A 23,122-nucleotide genomic window follows, 5' to 3' on the forward strand; every position below is an offset into this window, starting at 1 on the left:
AGGTGGAAAGCCACTTAGAAAAGGATTCACACTCGCTTCAAGGGGAGGAATTTCTTAAAGTCAACCTGATTTGGAATAGAAGTGGCTGAGAAAGGGGACCCTACTTGAAACAGTCTGAAATGGCAGCTTGGGGTGGATGCTGTTGTGTTCCTTAGCTGCACTTTGTTCTTAATGTAGGCCTAGCAGGATGGTGTGCTTTGGCAGTGAAGACCGGCCAGTGCTCAATACCATACTTGCTGCTCTAACAAAATATATTGAACTTAAGAAGGTCCAACTTGTCAGTACTATGAGCTAGGTACCAGTTGTGAGTCATCAGCATAGGCACTGTGAAATTAGCCCGCTTTCCTGCCTAACAAATCCTTACCTTCTTATCAGCCTGATATGCCTGAACTGTGAGGTCCCTCTGCCTCAGTGGGATGGGTACCACCGGTGAAGTATTGCTTTGTGGGCAGCAGGAGGGTAACCTGGGAGTAAATCTGTCTCAGCATTGAGGCAGACAGTAGAGCTTGATCCGTGTCTGGGACAATTGTTTATGTTTCTGCTAATGGGATTCATGGAGGGCTGAACAGGAAGGATGTACTGGATTTACCAGACTCTGTTCAGTGGTGCCCAGTGACAGGACAAGGGGCAACGGGCACAAACTGAAGCAGAGGAAGTTCTGTCTGAACATGAGGGTGACGGAGCCCTGGAACAGGCTGCCCAGGGAGGTTGTGGATTCTCCTCTGGGATACTCAAGACCTGCCTGGACAAGGTCCTCTGCAGCCTGCTGTAGGTGACCCTGCTTCTGCAGGGGGGTTGGACTAGATGACCCACAGAGGGCCCTTCCAACCCCGAACATTCTGTGATTGATTTGTTGCTGTCCTTACTCTTTCCTATTGCATGTCCTCACGGGCCTTCCTCGGTTCAGAGTGACAGGCACTCTCATAGTCACAAGATACTTCGGTTATTTCTTCAGGAGTGCCTCTAAGATGGTACACTTTCATTCTGTAGCACTTCTCTCTGGACTCAACAGGGAGGAAGACTTCTGAAAAGTAGGTATGGTGCCCCTTTGGAAGATGCTGGTAGCTACCATTTAGCATGACGGTGGTAGCTAGAACTGTGGCTGCTGAAGTAGTCATAGTTTTAACGAAAGTAATGGTCCTCTTATAAGGGCAAGTATTTTGGTGTAGTGGCTTCTAGCAAGAAGCAAAAGAGTGTTCTCTATTAGATAAGTGTGCTTCTTTCCAGTATTTTGGGAACTTTTCCTGTTGCCCCTCCCTGCCAAACAGTTCTGACTGTCATTTTGCTTTTATTTGATATAGTTTCCAGAAGTCTTGCTCCATATCACGTGAGCCTGGTGTGCCTCTGTGTTTGGTGAGGTGGTCTAACTTCGGACATCAATCCGGTGTTACCTCAACTTGTGATCCCCTCTGCTGTGTTACTTGGTGCTTCTCTGCCCTGATTCAGAGTCAACAAATGTTGCGGCTCTTGTGAGCCCCAAAATTCTTGTGAGCTGGGCAGTTTGATGTCTGTGCAGCGCTGCCCATGCATGTTTACTTTTTATAGCATTGGATTAAATGGCAAGACAACATTTGTGAGAACAGATCTTACTTTAGCTGCCTCCCATCACCACTTGTCTAATTGCTTTACCAAAATGGGCCTTCCAATCCACTCTTAAAGCCACATTTCTCCCTTGCAGTGCCTTGCATCTTTGACACAGCACACATCCTGATTTCTCTAGCCCTTCCCTTTGCAGTGAAAGATTTGCTGGCTGCAGTGAGCTGGAGCATGGTCTTCAGGGAGTAATGGTATTCACATAATTGTCTGTAGAGAGTTTCTCAGCTTTAAAAAGAATCTTTATGGACAAAGTTTATAATAGATTTTGCTGATACTTGTCTGTGAAATAATACTGATTTGGGCAGCAGAACGTTGCTAGGAAAATAACTATAAACATCCCTGCTGCTCCTTACAGCAGTTCATTTGCAGTGCTGATATTAAGCAGCTTTGTCTTCATACTCTGGCTGTGATAGCTGTGTGTGCAGCTGGGTCATGTAATAAATTGGAAATTTGATCTGCTTGGAAAAAAAAACCTGCATAAATTCTCTCTTAACTAGACTTTTTCCTTGATCTCGTTCTTTCTATGACCACACACGCACTGCTGTTTTGGCACAAACACAGGAGTAGGGCAGGACTGCAAAAGTGAGATGGGTATGAGAACTGTTAAACTGACTTAAGTTTCTGTGTTGCTGAAGGCAAGAAAGGAGCCTGAGGGTAATGAAGAAGAAACAAGGGAAAAAGGCTTTGTCTGTGTAGCTAAGTTGCCTCCCCAAAAAAGTACGGGCTGCTCCAGAACTGTCTTGTTTTACCCAGTGGTACACTCTGGTAAAATAACGTCAAGTGGTATCCTGAATAACAGAATATAATGGGGAGGGGGCATGGGGTGTTCCAGATCTTCTGCAAGATGTGAACTGAAATTGTTTCAGCAGGTGCTGTGCAGAAAAATAACCATCTTGAGAGGAAAACCATCTCTTCTCAGCAGGATCAGAACTTGGGAAACTTAAGACATTGCATTGGCAGTTTCGATATTAGGGTAGTTGCTATGACTTTAAATTTGGAATTGCCAATAGAAGAAACCCTTTCGAAGGAGAACACCTGGACATGGCGAATACGATCAGTACACTTCTGCCCAAACTAGAATTTCATATTAGAATCATAGAATCATAATCGTTTAGGTTGGAAGGGACCTTTAAAGACCATATAGTCCAACCCCGCTGACATGGGCCGGGACATCTTTCACTGACCACGTTGCTCAAAGCCCTGTCCAACCTGACTTTGAACACTTCCAGTGATGGGCATCCACAGCTTCTCTGTGCAACCTGTCCCAGTGTCTCACCACCCTCACTGGAAAAAGAAAAAATTTAAAAAAAAATAAAAATCTTCCTTATGTCTAATCTAAACCCTCCCTTTTTCAGTTTAAAACTGTTGCCCCTTGCCCTGTCACTACAGCCCATGATAAAAAAAAATAAATCTCCATCTTTCTTATAAACCCCCTGTAAGTATTGGAAGGCCACAGTAAGGTCTTCCTGGAGTGTTTTCTTCTCCAGGCTGAACAACCTCAACTCTTCCATCCTTTCTCCATACCAGAGATGTTCCAGCCCTCGGATCATTTTCATGGCTCTTCTCTGGACCCATTCTAACGGGTCCATGGTTTTCTTGTGCTGGGGACCTCAGAGCTGGACGCAGTACTCCAAGTGAGGTCTCACCAGAGTGAAGTACAGGTGGAGAATGACCCCCCACAGCCTGGGAACTTTGTCTACACATGACCTTGGCGCAGTTATCTGCTGCGTCACTGGATATGGGCCTGCACTCCTGCAGAATGACACCAGAGTACTGGCATACAAATGGTTTTGTGTTGGGTGTTACTGTTGCAAGCTATATTGATGCTGACAAATGTACATTGTGCAGAGTGGTAAAGCTAGTGGATTAAGTGATTATCTGCTAGACATGCCCAGGAAAGCACAAGTAGTATACGTGGGACTGGAAGGCAGTTGTGTATGGTAATGGATCTCTTCTTTCTTGCATTCCTCCTTTAGTTGTTAGTGTATTGTAGGATTCATAACCGTTCAAGATGGGTTATTTCTAATAATGTGGACAGAGGAGAATGTGCTGTCAGTTTTCTCATTTCATATCCCAGAGAAGATGAATGCTGTGGCTGACATGGTCATCAGACAATAGATCTGTGAGCATTTCTTGCTCTGAGGGGAGTGTGTCTGCAGCCGTGTCGATTTGCCTCTTCTCTATCTTCTTATCTCTCTCCAGCATTGATCCTTTTTCCCAAAGGATGAAAAGCAAAGATAGTTGACTGCTTATAGCATTAACTGCAGCAGCCCTTCCCACTTCCCTTCCCTAATGTTTTCTAGCCCTCTGGTGAGGTGTTGAGCATTACTGTAAACTAGAAGAGTGCTAACTGAAATCAAGAAGCCTTGATTTTTCTGAGCTTGGTACTTGTTCTCCCTGCTAAAGTGATCTGCTCTTAAAAGAATTGGTAATACATAAAAACTGAGAAAGCCTGGACCTGTTTCCTTTGTCTTGAGAAACTCTAAGTGAAAGAGGCCATTCAGAGAGCGTGTGAGACGAGTTTACAGGAATGTATTGTATTCCCCATTTTCTCAAGCTAGGATTGACCTATTAGGTCAGACTCTCAAAGGGCAAGTTTGACCCTAATAAAGCAACATCAATACAGGAGGCAAATAGATTCGAGTTTGCTTGTTTAGCATTATTTGACTAGTTTCTCCTATGCCACAGAATTTGTCTGGGGTCTTTATTCTGAACCATTCAGTAAGTCATTGAAGTGATTTTCAACCAATTCAGTGATTACTTGTTCCGTAGCTTGTAAATTGATCTGACTGAAAACTGGAGACAATTCTGTTGAAATCTGAATGCCACATCTTTTATAGAGTCTGAAGGCAGAATTCATTCTTGAGTGCCAGAAGTTCACTCCAGATCCCTTAGAGAGGCTTTTCTTTCACCTAACTGTAGTGCACTCTGGAGAAAAGTTGTAACATGCCCTGGGTAGTGCCAAAGCTTCTACCTGCATGTTCATGAAACACATTAATTTATAATGTTTTTTTTAATGCTATATCATCCAACACTAGAGTGTGTCTGGATGCCTGAGTCTTCCATTATGAAAGAAAAAATGGGTATCAGCTGGCAAAATTAGAGCTTACAGAAAGCTACATCTAGTAACTTTGGGAGTACAAAGATCACAAGCCCTGGGCAAAAGGTGTCCCTTGTTTATACTATCTCTAGATAAATCATGTTGGCCATCCAGTTGTTCTTTTCTATTTGCAGTTTACAGTTTCACTGAGTATTAGTTTGCTAGTCATTATCTGAAAGTTTTAGCTGCTTTGACATTTCGGCTTTTCTATGGATAATTCACCTTCGTTCTTTCTTTAAATGGAGATTCATGAAGATTAAGGATGTGTGTCTCATTAGCAGTAAGAACAAGAGTATGCTGTCTGAACTATATTTAGGATATTGGAATCTGTGGATCAACACAACCAGAGTTATTTGTGAGAAGGATGAGTGACTTAGCTGGCATTTGCTTTCTTCATCGTGTTTTTTGCTCCACAGTACAGTTGCTTTCTGAGGTTGTAATGCTTCACTTTCCGACAGGTTTCCAACCATTCTCAACTTTGGGAAGTGTCTCGCTTGGCATGTGTCTCAAAGCTGGCATAGCATCTGTTGCCAGTGATTGACAGATCTCTTCTGCCTTTATATGGCGTGAAACAGACTTTCTTGTGAATCTTTTAGATCGTCTTACGTCAGAAGAGGAAGAAAACACACAGTTTTCACCTTTGATTTAAAGAACATATTGTTTAATGGTGCTTTTCCTGTGAAGGAGAGAATTCTTTGCAGAACAAATGGAATTGTATTATTCCAGGAACATACACAGTGAGTTTGAGTTGTGCGGAGCCCTGACTCATTTAGTACGTTCTGGCCAAGGTACATTTTTGTTAAAAACAACCGATCGTGCTGTTTAAGATAACCTGACTGCTTCCATTTAATTTTCTAACCACTTAAGTTTTTTCTTATGTACAAGAAAGGAGTGTTTGAAAACAAACCACCCATGAAAAGCACTGGAAACAAAGATATAGTGTGAGTGAGTATTAACTCTTAAGACTTTACTGTTTTACCAACTTTAACAAAGCTTTAAGTTTTGGCCATGTCGTCATAGGTCAGTAAAGGACTCTTTCAGCATTCATCAGGACAAGGGGCAATGGGCACAAACTGAGGCACAGGAAGTTCCGTCTGAACATGAGGAAGAACTTCTTCCCTCTGAGGGTGACGGAGCACTGGAACAGGCTGCCCAGGGAGGTTGTGGAGTCTCCTTCTCTGGAGATATTCCAGACCTGCCTGGACAAGGTCCTGTGCAGCCTGCTGTAGGTGACCCTGCTTCGGCAGGGGGGTTGGACTAGATGACCCACAGAGGTCCCTTCCAACCCCTACTATTCTGTGATTCTGTGATTCTTGGCTACTTCTAACATACTTTTTAGAAGTTTTATTTGTTATTAATCTAGTTAAGAGCGGATGCTCAAAATGGGCGTATTTGGACAGTATGGATCATGATGCTGTAATGGAAGCCTTGGACCTTGCCATGAATTAATCGGGTACATCTCAGGACTGCAGCTGCCTTCAGAGTGTTTGTAGTACACAGGACTTTCCTAGTGTGAGTCAAAACATGCACTTTGCGGTGCAAGTTTGTGCTGAGTTGTAGATGTGAGGAAACCTATTAGGTGTTACAAGTTGTGTGTTGAAACAAGTGGAACTTAACTGTCTGTTGTGTGCAGACCTGTTACTACCTTCACTCATGTGATGTCTGTTTTGGCCTGCTTACAACCTAGCTGAGTGCAAGTTGGTGACCCGTTAGGACTTCTTCAGTACAGTTACGAGGTGTAGGAGTAGAAATCCTGAGAACTTAGGCTATGCAAAGCAGGGGAAAGCAGTAGGTGTACTTAGGTGACTGAAGTGTGTATAATAAGCTTTGTGTTAACTAAGTTGAAGGGTTTCTTGTCTTTTAGACATACAGTATACCACAACCTGGAGCATACACAGTTGCTCCCAAGGTACCATTTTTAAATTGCATTGAATTTACTGTTTTGGGCAGTTCATTCTTAAAAGCATTGCCTTGTGAAAATATTTATAATTTTAAGTTCATGCCTTAAATGTGTAGTGTTGAAGTTAATTGTTAAAAGTATTTAACCTCCCAAAATCAGAGTACAGGATCCTGTTTCTGTAGAAGAAAATTTATGACAAAAAGAAAAGAGCTGCTTCTAGTCCGAGCTAAATTCTTAAATGTCTTCAAAGGCAGATACTTGAATATAAAGAATTGGGGGAAAGTAGCAAATATCTGAATATCAGCTTAAAAATGCACTATATTTGTCATTCAATCCTAGTTCTTTAAGAAAGTATGCTGAGACACCTGGAATAGTACAATATACATTTAAAAAATACTGAGTAGCAGCTCTGAGAGGTTGATGACCAAAGTACTGTACTTCTTAATTTAAAGATTTCCTACTCCATAGGCTTCGGGGGGGGGGGGGGGGGGGGGATCATAATCTACAGTACACTTTCATTTACATACAGTTCAAATCATTGCTTGTATTTGAATTTTGCTGGCTGCTGCACTTTAGCAGTTGATAGACTTTGAAATATTAAACAAATTATGTGTCTTCCCCAGTTTCACTTCCCATTTATTTCCACTTTCAGCTTCATTTTAAGTTAAATGGATTACTGAGCAAAGAGCCTTGTTGCTATTTGCTGCTGCTACTTGGATTGTAGTATCGTTGTTATGCAGGGAAGTAGCACTATCCCCAACTCATACTTCTCTCTGCCCTTTTCTATAGTTTAAAACTGCGTGTGCATTCATAATGTAGGAAAACTAGAACAGCGTTCCCTGTTTATCAGTGTCATGTTGAATCACTTCCAGAGTGTATTAGAATGAGGCTTGAATTTGAAAATGAACTGTGTTGCTTTGGAAAATAAACTCCTGCAGTTATGGTGTGGAAACAAACATTTCAATATGAATAGCCTTGATATTAAGATTGGAGGAGAAATCCTGCTGTGCTGAAATTTTTACAAGACTGAGCGTAGTGTCCTATGTTGTAACCTCCTTATGTTGTCATTTGTGTATGTATGTCTTAACATACAGAAGATTTGATTTCTGTAGGATGCGTGGTTGCCTTATAAAGCAGATAGATGTTGATTTGTGAAAGCTTAGCCGTTACCTGAATGCCTCTGTAGATACCTAGACTTGCACGTGCAGTAGAGCTGCCAGACAGGAGGAAGGTGTTTTTCCTTCCCTTCTGTGGTAGGCAGAAAGTGGTCAGGTGTGCTGCTGGCTTTCACGGTAACTTGTCACTGTCTGACTCTTAGGGCCTCTTGAAGCTTTAGAGTATAAATATTTTTCTGTATGTACTTCCCCTTCTACTTATTAAAAAGCAGATTGGATCATGACTACCTGCATTCCTTGAGCAGTTCATCCTTCTCTTAAAGGAAAGTTCTGAAAATGTCTGCTAGCAGCATTAACAATGTCATGTACAACAGACATCAACTTAGGATAATCTTTGAGTGTTGCATTTCTTCCAAAAAAACCAGACTTCTGTAGAAAGGTTAAAGCGGTATTCAGGCACATATTCCCTTTGAACTGGGGTTGAATTCTGCCTTGGGAGAAATTTTACCTAATGAATTGCTCTGCAGAAGCAGCAGTAATTAAAAAGGATGTGTTGATACTAGGAGCGTTTCTTACCTGAAGCTAAACGTTTAGGGTAGTTCTAGTACTATGCTCTCAGTTCCTGTGGGCACAGAGTCTGTGACCATTGTGCCTGCCTGTATGCTTTTCAGTCTTCAAGAGTTTGAGCTTGTGGACTTTGTCACGGTATATTTCGCAAAGCCCACAAGTTTGAGAGATAATAAGGGCAATACAAGCTTTGTGAGAATAGGTAACCATATAGAATATGGGTTGTGTAAGTGTTCTGATGTTGGGGAATATTAGCTTGCAATATGAGATGGAAGGAATTTTGCACAGGAACAAGACATTACAAATGGTCCAAAGGTCAGAAAATCCTCTGGTGAAACATCTTTTTAAATATTACTGTCAGAAAAAAAAAGTTTATCAGAAGCCTTAGACCTCCTAGCTAACCTTTGGCTATATTGCTTTAAAGATTCTGCTTTGTCTTCTGTCTCAAGAAGCAGATTTCAGTGACTCTGCTACAGTCTCAAGTCTTTTAAGTTGTAATGCTGCGCTTCGCTATTTTGAGATTCTAGGAGGTCTGACTTAAAATGTTATTCTTGAAAGCCATCCATCTAATCGGGTAACCCACTGCAATATCCAGGTAATTGCTGCTTTTCATCTCTGGTAAGTAATTTGAGGTGTGGAAGTGACTCTTTTCCAATGTACTACCACCTAAAGAATGTGGAGCCTGATGCTCTGCCGTTGTTACGAGTGCCCAGTCTTGGAGCAAGCAGATTGCTGCAGTGGTGGTGTCATCACAGACTTCCAGAGATTTTTTTCATGTGAGTGTTAGTGATTCATGTGACAGATGAGTGATGATGAACAAAGATTTTAAAATGCAGTTTTGCAGATGGACTTGAAGAATTGGTAAAAGTCAAGGAGGTGCACTTTCTCCCCATGAACCAGGAAGGGCCTCAGTACATATCACACTTGCCAGAATTGTATAGAGAGATTAGCCTCTTATATAAAAATAGTAGTGCCAAGAGCTGAATTGTGCCTGGCTATATACAAATAATGTAATATCGTGAGATAAACTTGCAGCCGTATCAAAGCTTCTTGAAATCCTAGCTTGTTCTTGCTCTGTGCCTTAGGGTAGACTTTCACAGCCAGGCTCTTGGCACAGAGAGAGTAAAACCAGTGCTTTAATCTTTAATCTTGCTAGTTCTGGAATTCATTTACATCTATCTCAAACAGTCTTGCTTTTAAGCGCCTTCTGAAAGTTGGACCTTTTTGGTCCTGATAGAACATCTAGAATTACTACTGTGTATTAAATCTTTTTCTTCACTCGTGTGACCTGATGTCCTTGCTGTTCAGTTACTCCACTGGTGGTGCGTGATAGCCTTGTGCAAATAGATGATGCTCTTTCAGGGCTGAGAAGCTCTGACCTGGCTACACCTCACGATCATCAGGCTGCAACTGCATGAATTGTTGAGCACTGACGTATTCTTAATCACAGATAGCATTAATATCTCAGAGGGAAGTTTAGCCTTTTTTAGGGCTTTGAGGAAGTTGTGCAACAAGCCCTTGTTGCCTTGCCCTGGAGTGTTTGACTTAAACTCGGGGCTGCTTCCTGATGCACAACTTTAATATATGGGAGACTATGGCCTCGACTGACGTGGCTCTAAGTTGCTATTCTGATGTAAGAGGTTTCTGGCTCTGTGAGAGGCCTTCTCTGCCATTCCTTCCTCTTCAGCTCTGTGTGAGGCTGTGTTCATATCAAGTGACTTCACAGATCCAGTACAGAAAAAACGAGCCACAAAAGCGTGTGGGCATGCTTCTGTGTTTGACAAGATTGTTCCCCAGCTCTCGTTTTGTGTGGCTACATGAACAGTTCTGCAAAGAAAATGCCCACGTGTGTGTGCTTACATGTTATATTTAGAGATTTGATATATGGTTTTAGTATGGGACTACATTTTGGCCCAGGCAGGAAAATGAAATCTACAGGATTCATCTTAGTATGTCTTACCAAGCCAGAATTACTGGGTCACGGCTGTCGCTGCCTTGCTCTGGTACTGTGTCTTTCTCGTATCAAAGCCAGAAATGCTGTGGATTTTCTGGATTGATTTTAAGGGTTTTCGGTGCAGGATGGTCAGATTCACCAGGTTCTCTACAACAAAATGTTTTATTACCAAAATCACCTTCTTTGTAATATATGAAGACCTGTCTGTTGGATGCTCGAAGGTGGTTATAATCTACTAAATGGGACTGAGAGTTTGTTTAAATGTACTTCTTGTTGTATAACTAAAGAAAATGACGATAAAAGGAAGTCTGAATTGCAATGGAGACTGTTGCAGTAGCATTATTTTTTACCCCCTTTTGACTGGAATCACTCAAAAGCGGTGGTGATGTATATTCTGTTTTGAATGATATCTAGTACAGAACCACAATAATCAAATTGTGTGGTGGTTCTGAATTGGCACCGGTCTAAGCTAGAGGAGGATTAGCCTTGTAGTGCTATTGTTTGTTCTGAGCATGTTGAATTTGTTGATGTTGTGGGAGTGTTTTTCCATGCAGAAAACAAGGAAATAATATTGATAAGAAAACACAATATGGATGCTAGGACTGTTTCACAAGATAAGATTTAGATTTCTGTATATACTTGAATAGGAGTCAGTTGTCCTTTTGGGTGCTCAACGACTCTAGCATGGTGTCTCCGAGCTGAAAGAAAACAATGAAACATAACAGTGACCTGCTGAAAAACGCCCTACGTGATGGAAAGGGAAAGGCATTGGCAGAAGTGTGTTGTCTCTTACAGTGTTAGCGTGAAGAGATCAATAGGTGCATTGTCCAAACCAGATTAACTCGTTCTGTAGATTCTAAAGCCAGTCTTAAATAATCTCTTGATTTAGAGCTTCAAATTATTGCATGGCGACTCTTATAATTAAAACCAAACCAGTTAAGCAAGCACAGGGCCAAGGAGCATATAAGCGAGTTAAACAGCTTAAACTCACACCTAGCAATCTCTTCCGTCCCTTTGTCGTATGCTGGGTTGAAGAGGTTGTGATCTTAGAGTTCTAGTAATTACTGCATTTAAACTTGAAGCTGTGTACTAGTAGCCTGCTGGCAGTTCCTCTAACGTCTTGTAATATGCTGTTACACCTGTATTTTTAATGCTTCTTACACTTTGTAACAGCTGGATGATTCGGCCATTCATGCCTACATAACTTCATTTTAATGTAGTATCTTGGTTTTTCTGACTTGTTTACAAACCTTTTGAAGGCTGTTTCCTATGTATCAAATTCATTGCATATAAAGCACTTGAGTGTTGTTGCTGCACAGTAGGTAGGACCTTCTCTTTCTCTTGCCTTTGTGTGTTGGAGTGCAAACCAGGGGCTTCAGCTGACCATTACTTAAATGTCTTCTGCACTGTAAGAAGCTGTTCATGCCCTCTGCCCATATGTACTTGTTATCAAACACAAGGAAGTGCACCATTTTGATGCATCCCATAATATACCGCAGCCATAATGGTCACTGATCTAATGTCACCCTCTGTGTCTGGACTTCTCTAGAGCATTGTGTTTTGGCCTTTGGTGGTCTTGGTCCTTCCAGCCCGTGCAGGGTCTAGGCAGTGATGCTCCTTAGGGGTTTCCAAGCATGCTCAGGGTTCAGTGCCTCTGGCTGGGACCTGTACCTGCATCTATAACCTCCGTTTCCTGATCTGTCCCGGTTTAGTGCCTGGATGCTTTTGGGAAGGCTTGCCTCGTTTTTAATCTCTCCAGAGCTGGGATGGTAAGCAGCCTTTGAAGTAGTTTGCCTTGGGATATCATTCTTGTCCCTGGCTTAGGAGAACTTTCTCAATCCAGCTGACGTTTTTTGGCTCGCGGGTTCTTGAGTTGCACGATTTGTCTTTTGATTAACTCTTCTTAGGCAGGAGCTGCATTGTGCCTGAAGCTGTCTCCACTTCCAGCAGATCTGGCAAGCTAAATGCCGATTTAGCTTGCCATTGCTGTGAGAGGAGGCCATGCTCTGCCTCTGGGATCGGTGCTTTCTTTCCCTACCTTGTGCTCATCTGCACTGATGATGTTCACCACTGTTAATTCAGTCAAAAGTCGTGTTTTCTTTTGCAGGGTTAAAGTTTAATTGGGAAAGGGCATCAGAGCTGGTACAGGGAAGAGGGTAAGACCATGAAGAAGGGAAAAAGAGCACACAAGTTCTCTCCTCTTCTTCCTCCCGGGGCATTAAAATGTTGGTTTGACTGATCTGTAATATGTAAATTCATCCTAATGCAGGAAGGAAAACTGATTGGCCTTTGCTGGGCTCTCTCCTGTGCTAGCTTGCTGCCTGTACTAGTTCTAGCACGAAGGAGGGACAGAAAATGCACCCAGGTATGAGGAGGGTGGGATTGTGAGAGCACTGATCTACATCACAGGAAGCTTCCCTGTTGCTGCTTGCCACCACGTGGGGAGGAGGAGGGAAACAAACACAAAAATATTTGTGGGAATGGATTACAGTCAACACTTCTGCTTCTGCCCAGTAGATGTTCTGATTGCTGTGCGTTAGTGGAGTTATCACAGATGCTTGTATTTTAGCTGGCAGCAGTGGCTTTTTTTATTTGAAAGGTGGGGAAGAGCAAGCATTTCTAAGGTTACCAGGAGTCAAGTGTTTGAAGTAGAGAGCAGTAAATAAGTAAATCTTGAACTAAATGCTTTCCATCAGTGTGGAAGTAATCTGCAGAAGCCCATACTGGTAATTCAACAGCGAACCAGTGTCTTCTGAGCACTTCTGTGATTCTGGGCAACGCATGGCATGCTCCCCTGCTTCTGGCCCTGTGTGCAGGATGTGACCCGCGCTGCCTGCTGCAGGCAGTTCATGCCTGCCCAGAAGCTGTCAGGAAGTGGCAAAAGTACAGTCTGTCAGCACTTGGAGTGTGCTTTATTTCCTTTTTCGGCTTCACCCCGTTTGTTTAAGCAGAAATACGTCCTAGGACTTGGCTTGCTTGTTTGGGGTTTTTAAGCTCCATTTTTAAAAATTAGGCAAACAAGTTCTGTTTGTGCTCAAATGACCTCAACTGACTTGCAAATCTGGACCAGACTTTAATATCTTGGCTTGTTTCCAAAGTTATATCTGTGGTTCCTTTTTTCTTTTTTTAATTATTAGATCAAGCCTCAGAGGTACAGGTGACAATGATGCTGACTGAAAGCTGTAAACTCCGAGGACTTCATCACAGGTAAGCTAAGCAGTGTTTATGAGCAAAACTATAGCTGTGCCAGCTGAAAATATTTGTGCTTAAAGCTTCCTAGGGGGATAGGAAACAATTTTTTTCAGAATTCAGCAACATTTTGTATGTTTGAAGAGGTGTTTTTTTTTTAAGCCGCAAGGAGCTGAAACTAGTTTTGTGTCATTTTAAAATACAGAATTATAGACATACTTCTTATAGCAAAGAGTGCTTGTAAGCTTTTTTCCCAGCTGCACAGTCAGTAAAATCAAATAATAGCAGCATGTGGGCAAAATGGGGAAAGTCTTTGGTTTGGTGTTCCAAGCCTCACAGTGAAATATGGGCAGCTATTCCTTTTATATATTCTTAGTTATTCCAGAAAAAGGTGCTGCAGGCTTCTGCAAGTAAGAACAGGAAATTTCGAAGTTCCCTTTTAAAAAGCATAACAAGTCACTGAAGACTTCCTAATATGTTTTCAATAGGAGATAACAGTTTTTTAAAAATTGAAACTGTGCAGTTTGTTTTAAGTTTCTAAATATGAATATGTTGATGGTGTATGAAGATGTTCAAGCAATGCAGCATGGGGGTTATCTGAGCCATAAGGAGGAGTAAGAATCCTGAGATACTTCTGCATTTAGAATGAAATTTAGTGTTTAGTTGATCTAAAACTAAAAATTTCTGTTGTGTCATTTTGAAGTGGATCAAACCCAATGTTTTGACTTTTTTTGATACTCTGTAATGGAGCTAGGCATTTTAGATCTGTAGTTGCATTTAGAATTATACACTTCCAAGTTGAGGATAAATCGCTTCTTAAAATAAATGATAACCTCTATTCACAGAAGTTTTTCAGCTGTTTTGGACCAAGTGAAAAAAATTTGGAGGGTTCTTCCCAATGGGAAAGTACTCAAATATCTTTTAAAAGGTCTAGGGCTTCACTTATTGGGAGACTTTGCTCTGTGATTCGTAATGCAAGATTAATGCTTTTCTTTGATGTTGAGTTACTTTCACTTAATGTGTTTAGGGATCGAGAAGAATTTAATAAAATTTTAGTTTCATAAAATTAGGAATTTCTCTCCCTGTCATCCAGGAATCTGCTACCTATCACTCATGTCTGTATAGAAGAGGGAGAGAAACCAATGGTGCTGCTGCCGTACATGAACTGGGGGAACCTTAAACTATTCTTGCGACAGTGCAAGCTTGTAGAGGCCAACAATCCTCAGGTACAATCAGAAATCTGGGACTTCTTGCCCATTAAACTTAGACTTGGCTTGTCATCTGTGTATGTGCCTTAAAAGAAATAGTTGTGGTATTCACCTGCTCTGTTGTGACAATGAAAGAACTGGCAAGCAGGTGTCCTAGCAAGTGTTTGTCTTGATTCATACAAGGAAAACATTGTTGGCTGTGTTATCACAGATGGTCAGAGGGCATGAAACAGACTTAAATTCTGATTGGGGTAGTAGCTGGTACATTAACAAATCTTAAAAATTATTTCAAAAAATAGAGAAAATGGTATATGATTGTGAATTTGTTAGATTACACAGGGGAAAACTGTGTATGCAGAAATTTCAGATTTACTGATTTTTTTGTATAATTAGTAATTCCTTTAATTACTATAGCTAATTATTTTATAGTAAGCATAAAGCACTTCTGTTAAACTTTTATGGTGCTGGTGTAGATTTGCTATTAAGTAAAATAACTGGATTTATTTAACCTTAGGTACTAAAGGAAGTGATCTCTTTTTTTTTAAACCATGTTTCAATGGAACTTGTTGCATATAGATCATGAGAAGTGAGAAGGCAAGATATGTTCTCATCTAGGAATATTTTCTTAGTTTTTTGAAATGTGAATAAGTGTTTAGTGATGGATACGTATATGTATTGAAACTGTCCCTTTTGTTAGGATTACCTTGTCTTTTGTTTTCTTCAACTTTCACTTTGGTTTGACTTTTGTGCTTGACTGTTAAAAATAGAATTGAAATCTTGTTTCCTGAGGTCAGCATTTGTCCCTGTTATGTACCAGATTTCAAACTAGCAAGGGCCACTTACCTCCGTTAATTTAGAAGTTGTGATAAGCTGCTAGGATCTTTCAGCTTTGATTTTACTTGTTTTGCTGCTTAATCTGAGTTATATTGGTGTGTTGCATAGGGATTTATCCCTTTTCAAGAATTTAAGCAGAAATGGTACTTATGATGTGTATTATGTCAAACAGCAGTTGCCTCATAGTAACTAGGTGTGACTGTACTTAACTGTCAAAAAATGGGATGTGTGATGTCCTAGATACTTACTTTAAGATGGAACTTTTCTACATATACCTAAAGAAAATCATGAGTTTTCTGAAATAATACATGGCTATTGTTCTTAATAACAACCAGTTAACAAAGAAACCAGTTTATTGTTGTTGTAATTTAGTATTTGGTCTATTTTAACTCCAGTCTTCTGACTTCAGTGTGTCCACCTGCATACTGAGGTTTCTGAGACACTGTAGAAGTGGAAGAGCGAACACGGTGTATAAATATCTACAAGGGTTTAATTTGTATAGGACTGTAAAGTTTTAAAAGTAGATGGAGCAACAGCCTTTGGTACTAGTTTTCAAGAGTAGATAGCAACAAGAATTTATACTGCTGTTTGTGCTCTGCTGCCTGAAAATGAGTTGATTTCAAGAGAAGCAAAGTGAAAAAAGTGTGGTAAGAAGGGTAAAATTGACTATTTTTGCCTATATTCACCGCTAATCAAAGGAAAAGCTGTGTAGCACTGATGCTGCTGCAAATTGGAAACATTTGCCCCTGGCATGTCAAAAAAAAAAAAAAGTTAAGATTTAGAATAAGGAGTCTTCATAGCCACTAGAAAGCATCAGGCACTAAAGGGGAGGGGAGGGGGCACTAGAATGCGATGAAAATACTAACCTAGCAGCCCCTGGGCTTGCAGTTTTGCAACGATTGTTCTTCTGTGCTCTTGCAGGCAATTTCTCAGCAGGATCTTGTACATATGGCTATCCAGATTGCCTGTGGAATGAGTTATTTGGCCAGACGGGAGGTCATTCACAAAGACCTGGCTGCTAGAAACTGTGTGTAAGTACTCAGTGGGGTAGAGCCATCGTGCAGGCAATGTTATATCAGTACAAGGGCTAGGGTGAGCTTTCTCCAATTGACCTGATCTCTACTTCAAAATATACCACTGTTTGGTGTTTTTTTTCCCAATTTTGGGTGAATAGTCTTGTCAGTGACGTTGTTTATCTCAAAACATAAGGTGAACCAGAAAGCATGGTTTTCAAGAAAGCAGAATATCCTCATCTTAAATACTTTTGCTAGGTTTTGTCTATTCTTACTTTTTCAGAGGCTTGAAGCCTTCCTTAAACTTTAATAAAAACTTGGCATATCTTTGACTGTTTACCAGTGGATAGATTTTTGTATGAAGCTGGCTTTCTTAATTTTTTTTTTTTTTTAACAAAAATAGCCTAATGACTTTGGTCACTGCTAGACTTCTTAGTTGTCAAATGATAAATATGAATGTCCTCTGTAAATGGTGGGAATGCCGAAATAGGGTTTGATACCATCTTCTGACTGGAATATACCCTCAAAATACAGAGATCGTTTGAGGTGTTTGATGGCTTTCTATAAACTAAATCACACAGAGACCACCAACTGTGATTGTACTCCATCTGCTTTCATACTAATAAGAGGAAATGTAGAAAATGCAGGGTTTGGCAAATGTAACATCTGAAAATACCCGAAGAGGAGTTAGTCCATGAGCTTAGTCTTATGATATTTTCAAAGAACGTCGTAACTAAAGTAACACAGTTACTTTTCAGAATTTAAGACAGAATCACAAAATGGTAGGGGTTGGAAGGGACCTCTGTGGGTCATCTAGTCCAACCCTCCTGCCGAAGCAGGGTCACGTACAGTAGGTTGTAGAGGACCTTGTCCAGGCGGGTCTTGAATATCTCCAGAGAAGGAGACTCCACAACCTCCTTGGGCAGCCTGTTCCAGTGCTCCGTCACCCTCAGAGGGAAGAAGTTCTTCCTCATGTTCAGACGGAACTTCCTGTGCTTCAGTTAGTGCCCATTGCCCCTTGTCCTGTCGCTGGGCACCACTGAAAAGAGCTTGGCCCCATCCTCCTGACAGCCACCCTTCAGATATTTGTAGGCATTTATAAGGTCCCCTCTCAGCCTTCTCTTCTCCAGGCTGAACAGGCCCAGCTCCCTGAACCTCTCCTTGTAGGAGAGATGTTCCAGTCCCCTCATCATCCTCGTAGCCCTCCGCTGGACGCTCTCCAGTAGCTCTTCATCTTTCTTGAACTGGGGAGCCCAGAAATGGACAGAGTACTCCAGATGAGGCCTCACTAGGGCACTCCCTTGACCTGCTGGCCACACTCCTCCTAATGCACCCCAGGATCCCATTGGCTTTCTTGGCAGCCAGGGCACACTGCTGGCTCATGGTTAACCTGTCGTCCACCAGGACACCCAGGTCCCTCTCTGCACAGCTGCTCTCCAGCAGGTCCACCCCAAGCCTGTACTGATGCATGAGGTTGTTCCTCCCCATGTGCAGGACCCTGCATTTGCCTTTGTTGAACCTCATCAGGTTCCTCTCTGCCCAACTTTCCAGCCTGTCGAGGTCACGCTGTTTGAAGCCTTGAATTCAAGTTCTTGATTTTGAGAGGCGCTTCTTTTTGCCTCCCTTCCCCCCCCACCCCCCCCCCCCCCCCGCCCCCAAAGGGCATGTACTGGTATATTAATGAACTTGCAATGAAAGAAAAGGAGAAAGAAGCAGCCTCTGGGTTATGCCCAAGAGCTGTGTACAGATTGTCAGTCAACGAAGTAAGTTCTAATGAACTATTAATGAATATAAAGTCTTTAACCTGAAATTTGCTATTAGAACTGATTTTGAGGTTTGAGCTCTAGTTTATCATAAATAATTTCATTTATGAAACAGTACATCATCATTGAGTCACTTGGGATGAATGCACATCTTGAAGCGTTGTAACTAAAGGAATGCATTTATTTTTGGAAGGAAATAAAATGCCTCATGGTCTAGTCATTGCTTCATTGTTCTTGTGTCTGTTTTATGAAAATATTATTGATAAACTAGTTAGTTTCTGAGAATTGCTGCCCATATTGTCTTGATGACCTTGGGGCATGCATCACTTCCTGGATGAAAGGACACAGTGTACCCTCAGCAAGTTTGCTGATGACACAAAACTGGGAGTAGTGGTGGATACACCAGAAGGCTGTGTTGCCATTCAGCGAGACCTGGACAGGCTGGAGAGTTGGGCGCAGAGGAACCTGATGAAGTTCAACAAGGGCAAGTGCAGGGTACTCCACCTGGGGAGGAATAACCCTGTGCACCAGTACAGACTTAGGGCTGACCTGCTGGAGAGCAGCTCTGTGGAGAGGAACCTGGGTGTCCTGATGGATGACAGGTTGACCATGAGCCATCAGTATGCCCTTGTTGCCATGAAGGCCAGTGCTCTCCGCGAGTGCGGTAAGAGGAGTGTGGCCAGCAGGTCGAGGGAGGTTCTCCTCTCCCTGTACTCTGCCCTAGTGAGCCTCCATCTGGAGTACTCTGTCCAGTTCTGGGCTCCCCAGTTCAAGAAAGATGAGGAACTACTGGAGAGAGTCTAGTGGAGGGCTACGAAGATGATGAGGGGACTGGAGCATCTCTCCTACAAGGAAAGGCTGAGGGAGCTGGGCTTGTTTAGCCTGGAGAAGAGAAGGCTGAGGAGGGACCTTATAAATGCCTACAAATATCTTAAGGGTGGGTGTCAAGAGAACGGGGCCAGACTCTTTTCAGTGGTGCCCAGTGACAGGACAAGGGGCAATGGGCACAAACTGAAGCACAGGAAGTTCCGTCTGAATATGAGGAAGAACTTCTTCCCTCTGAGGGTGACGGAGCACTGGAACAGGCTGCCCAGGGAGGTTGTGGAGTCTCCTTCTCTGGAGATACTCAAAACCCACCTGGACAAGGTCCTTTGCAACCTGCTCTAGGTGACCCTGCTTTAGCAGGGGGCTTGGACTTAGATGATCCCCAGAGGTCCCTTCCAACCCCTGCCATTCTGTGATTCTGTGATCACATGTAATCTGGGAGGTTTTTTGCCTTAGCAATGCCTGCAGGGTTTTCTCAGGCCCTGTCTTCTGTCAGTGCAAGGGTGTAAAGACTGGAGCACGCTCTTGAATATTCAGGTTTCTGAGTTGCCCAGGCAGGAGGAGTGACTGGGTTACTGTCTCAGTTCCTGTTCTTCCATCTCCTTCAACTTTTTGCCACCTTTGTGTTTTTCCTTATTTGCTGACATGTTTTCTCGTGTACCCTTGGAAATGCCTCCAAGGATGCTTCAAGGCACGGTTGTTGAACCACAGTGTCGTACCCATTTTTGATTTGGGGTTTGCTTTGATTGTTCCCACATAGTCCTTGAAGTAGAAGCCCAGTTCCTGTCTTTGCACTGTTCATGGACAGCATACTGTTCTGTGTATGGTCTGCCTTGGGGCCATGCCACTGGTGTCCATTAGAGAGCTCTGAACATCTGGCGCAGCAATTAGTAGTAAAATATGGGTCACATTTCTAATATCAGGATAGGTCCTGCTCCTGAAATTTGGACTGACTGCGCTGCCTGGCCCGTCAGGGTTGTGGGTTGTCAGGGGTCACTAGTGCTACAACTTTTGTCCTTTGTGCTTCTGTCCACAAAACCACTTGGTCCTCTGAGGTGCTGTCTCTTGCCCAGTTCTTCAAACATCGCAACTGGAGCCAACAGAGCTTCTGACACTGCATCCCAGGGGCTGAGAGAAAAAGCTGGGAGACACTGAAGCACTCATGCTTGTCCTGGGATATTCTTTTGTCTAATCACCTGTTGTACTGGCACCGCTGGCATCAGGCACTGTTGGTGTAGCGAATGCTGGGGCAGAGGGAGCAGTGAGATCCACCGTGAAGCCGTCCCTCGTGCTTTTGAACTGGTGCCATCAAGCTGGTCCAGCAGAATGTTTTCTGGCTCTTGTGCTACGTAAGGACGCTCGGTTTGATACAGTTCCTTAGAGACTCTGCTTGCTTTTCTTCTCTGGTGAGCATGTTGAAGAAGAAGTGTTACCACAGGAGACAAAGATCATAAAGAATGTGCCAGGGAAATTACCTTGTGACAACCTCTCATTTCTGTGCAGTGAATTAATTGTCTCGTGTCCTTGCTGTGTGAAGGGTTGGCAGTCCAGCCTGCTTGACTCCTTGCCCTCCTGGGGCAAAGTCCAGCTTCACGTTAGCTGCCATACGTGTGATGTGGAGTGCTGGCAATACAAATCAATTCACAGGGGACCTGGCACTTCTTGTCCGTGGGAAATGGAGGCGGGAGCTGAGCATCTCCTGATCTGTGCTGCAGTTCAAGAAATCCTGGGCTAAGCCTAGAGAGGAAAAGAGGATGCCAGTAGCCAGGATTCTTTGAAGGGCTTTGTTTGTCTGCCAATCCTTTGTTCCCTGGGTCTGTTCCTGTAGAGTGAAAGACTGGGAGGAGCTGGTGTGAAGTGTATCAGACCTATGTGCCTGTGCCCTAGTTTTGGGAAGGGGGCCAGGATCGCAGTGGTCTTGGCAGGTTTGTTAAAGGGGGAAATGCTTCTGGTCTCAAATGCCCATGGCACAGTTGGGCCCAGTTACAGGGGACATATGGATTACACAAGTCAGAGCTCTCTAGTCACTGGAAAATTACCCTTTGTATTGTATTTGTTAATAGACAGGTCTTCTAGGAATTTCTCTAAGCTCATAAGAGTGATTAGATATGCAAATTTCCTGGTCTGTAAATTTTTGAGGGCAATGAATTGACCTGAAAGTGGATAGAAGTGGGGAAAAATACGATACTTCAGATAGTGAAGCAGGAAACACACAAATTGAGCATTTCTATTTAATTTTTCTCATTTAAAAAAAAATTGACAAGATCAAAAGACAGCAAACACTTTCATTACAGTCCCCCTAACCCAATGTTCTTTCTATATTTTTGTCGTAAGATGTTAAAGCTAACATCCGACCCATATTCTGAAGTCAGCTGTTTATGAGAACACTGAACTCTATTATACACTTTTTTTAAGTTCAAAAGAATGTGAATTAACATCCCCATGGGGGGGTGGGAATCAGTAGGCTCCTTGTGCTTTTTTTGAGTCATCTTTTGTTGATTAAAAATAAGTTTCCCTTAGCCAGCATGCTTTTTCTGACAACAGTCAGAATGAGTATCTCTTGTTTAGGGGAATAAATATCTTACCACATTACTTGATTAGAGACGAGCTTTTAGGCCATGAACAATATGGGTTGCTTTAACAAGATATTACTAGATGTGGCTTTGCTTAAATCTTTGGCTCATTATTGCTACAGAGGTACTATAGCTAAAATTTCTTTAATTGATCTGACAGGGGATCTCCAAGGGAGGAGGAATAACTGAAGGGAGGAGTTTGTTTTAACTATTTTTTGCACTTGTAAATTTTTGATTTTATTTAATCTAGGACTCCTGATTTTTCTAGTGCTTATCTGTTAATGCAAAATAAGTATGTTCTTTGATAATATTTGATAATCACAGAATAAGTGTGTCTTGATCTAGAAGACTGCTAGTCCTTTGAAGTGTTGATAGTGCAATTAATTTCTTCAATTAAATATTGAGTCTGAAACTCAAGGTTGAGCACAAATATTTTCTGTAAACTTGTGATGCCAGGTTTGCTAAATACTTCTATTTTTTTTAAATTAGCATTGACGATGCACTTCAGGTTAAGATTACAGACAATGCGCTGTCTCGAGACCTATTTCCTATGGACTACCATTGCCTGGGAGATAATGAAAACAGACCAGTTCGATGGATGGCTCTTGAAAGCCTGGTTAACAATGAATTTTCCAGTGCTAGCGATGTGGTAAGTTGTTGTTTTTTTCTTTTCTCTTACATTTTGTAAATGTATTTTGTTGACATTTTTCCCTTTTTTCACCCTTTGGAGAATCATGGCACTGAAGAGATAACGCTGGTTTGTCCAGAACAGCATCTATACGCTTGCTTCCTGCACTTGCTGCTCGTGGCAGATAGTTCAAAGGTCAAGCAGGCCCTTCTTGCATGGCAAAATTGTCCATTGCGTGCTGTTCTCCTTGGTAGCATTAGCAGAAAAGGCAATTAAATTCAGTGAGCAATCTGTATTGGAATGTGTCTGCTATTTGAATGAACATGACCCAGAGTCCACAACCGAGTATTTCAGTTGCAGCCTCACAGATAGAGAAAAGAGGGGAGGAATTGCTTCCCTTGACCTGCTGGCCACACTTATGCTAACACAGTGCAGAATGCAGCCGGCTTCTTTTGCTTCAAGGGCATGCTGCTGATGCATTCAGATTGTTCACCAGGACCCCCAGGTCCTTTTCTGCTAAGCCGCTTTCTAGGTGGTCAGCCCCAGCCAGTCCTGGTGCGTGGAGCTGTGCTCTCCCAGATGCAGGCCTTTGCATTTGCTTTCCTTGAACTTTAAAGTTCCTGTCAGCCCATTTCTCCAGCTTCTTGAGGTACTTCTGCAGAATTCTGTCCTTCAGCCTGTCAGCCACTCTGCTCGGATTGGTATCATTCATGAACTTCCTGAGAGTCCAGGTTGTTACTGAAGATACAACAGTATGAATTCCTGAGCAATGCCACTAGTAACCAGCTGCTAGTTGGACTACTACTGCTGGTAACAGCAATTTGAGTCCAGCCATACAGCCACTTTCATGTCAACAT

At 42.3% G+C, this 23,122-nt stretch overlaps 1 protein-coding gene across 1 annotated transcript in view; it reads left to right on the plus strand.

Moving 5' to 3' along the window:
* The window catches only part of RYK (receptor like tyrosine kinase), a 64,952-nt gene that overhangs the window by 36,341 nt on the left and 5,489 nt on the right, over positions 1-23,122 (plus strand). Inside the window, exons 10-13 of the mRNA XM_075417713.1 lie at positions 13,370-13,439; positions 14,515-14,647; positions 16,385-16,494; positions 22,127-22,286. Of these exons, the coding sequence (XP_075273828.1) occupies positions 13,370-13,439; positions 14,515-14,647; positions 16,385-16,494; positions 22,127-22,286 (473 nt within the window). The remainder of the gene's footprint in view (positions 1-13,369; positions 13,440-14,514; positions 14,648-16,384; positions 16,495-22,126; positions 22,287-23,122) is intronic.

Source organism: Opisthocomus hoazin, chromosome 4 (assembly GCF_030867145.1).
Source record: "Opisthocomus hoazin isolate bOpiHoa1 chromosome 4, bOpiHoa1.hap1, whole genome shotgun sequence".
In the NCBI taxonomy this organism is placed as follows: Eukaryota; Metazoa; Chordata; class Aves; order Opisthocomiformes; family Opisthocomidae; genus Opisthocomus; species Opisthocomus hoazin.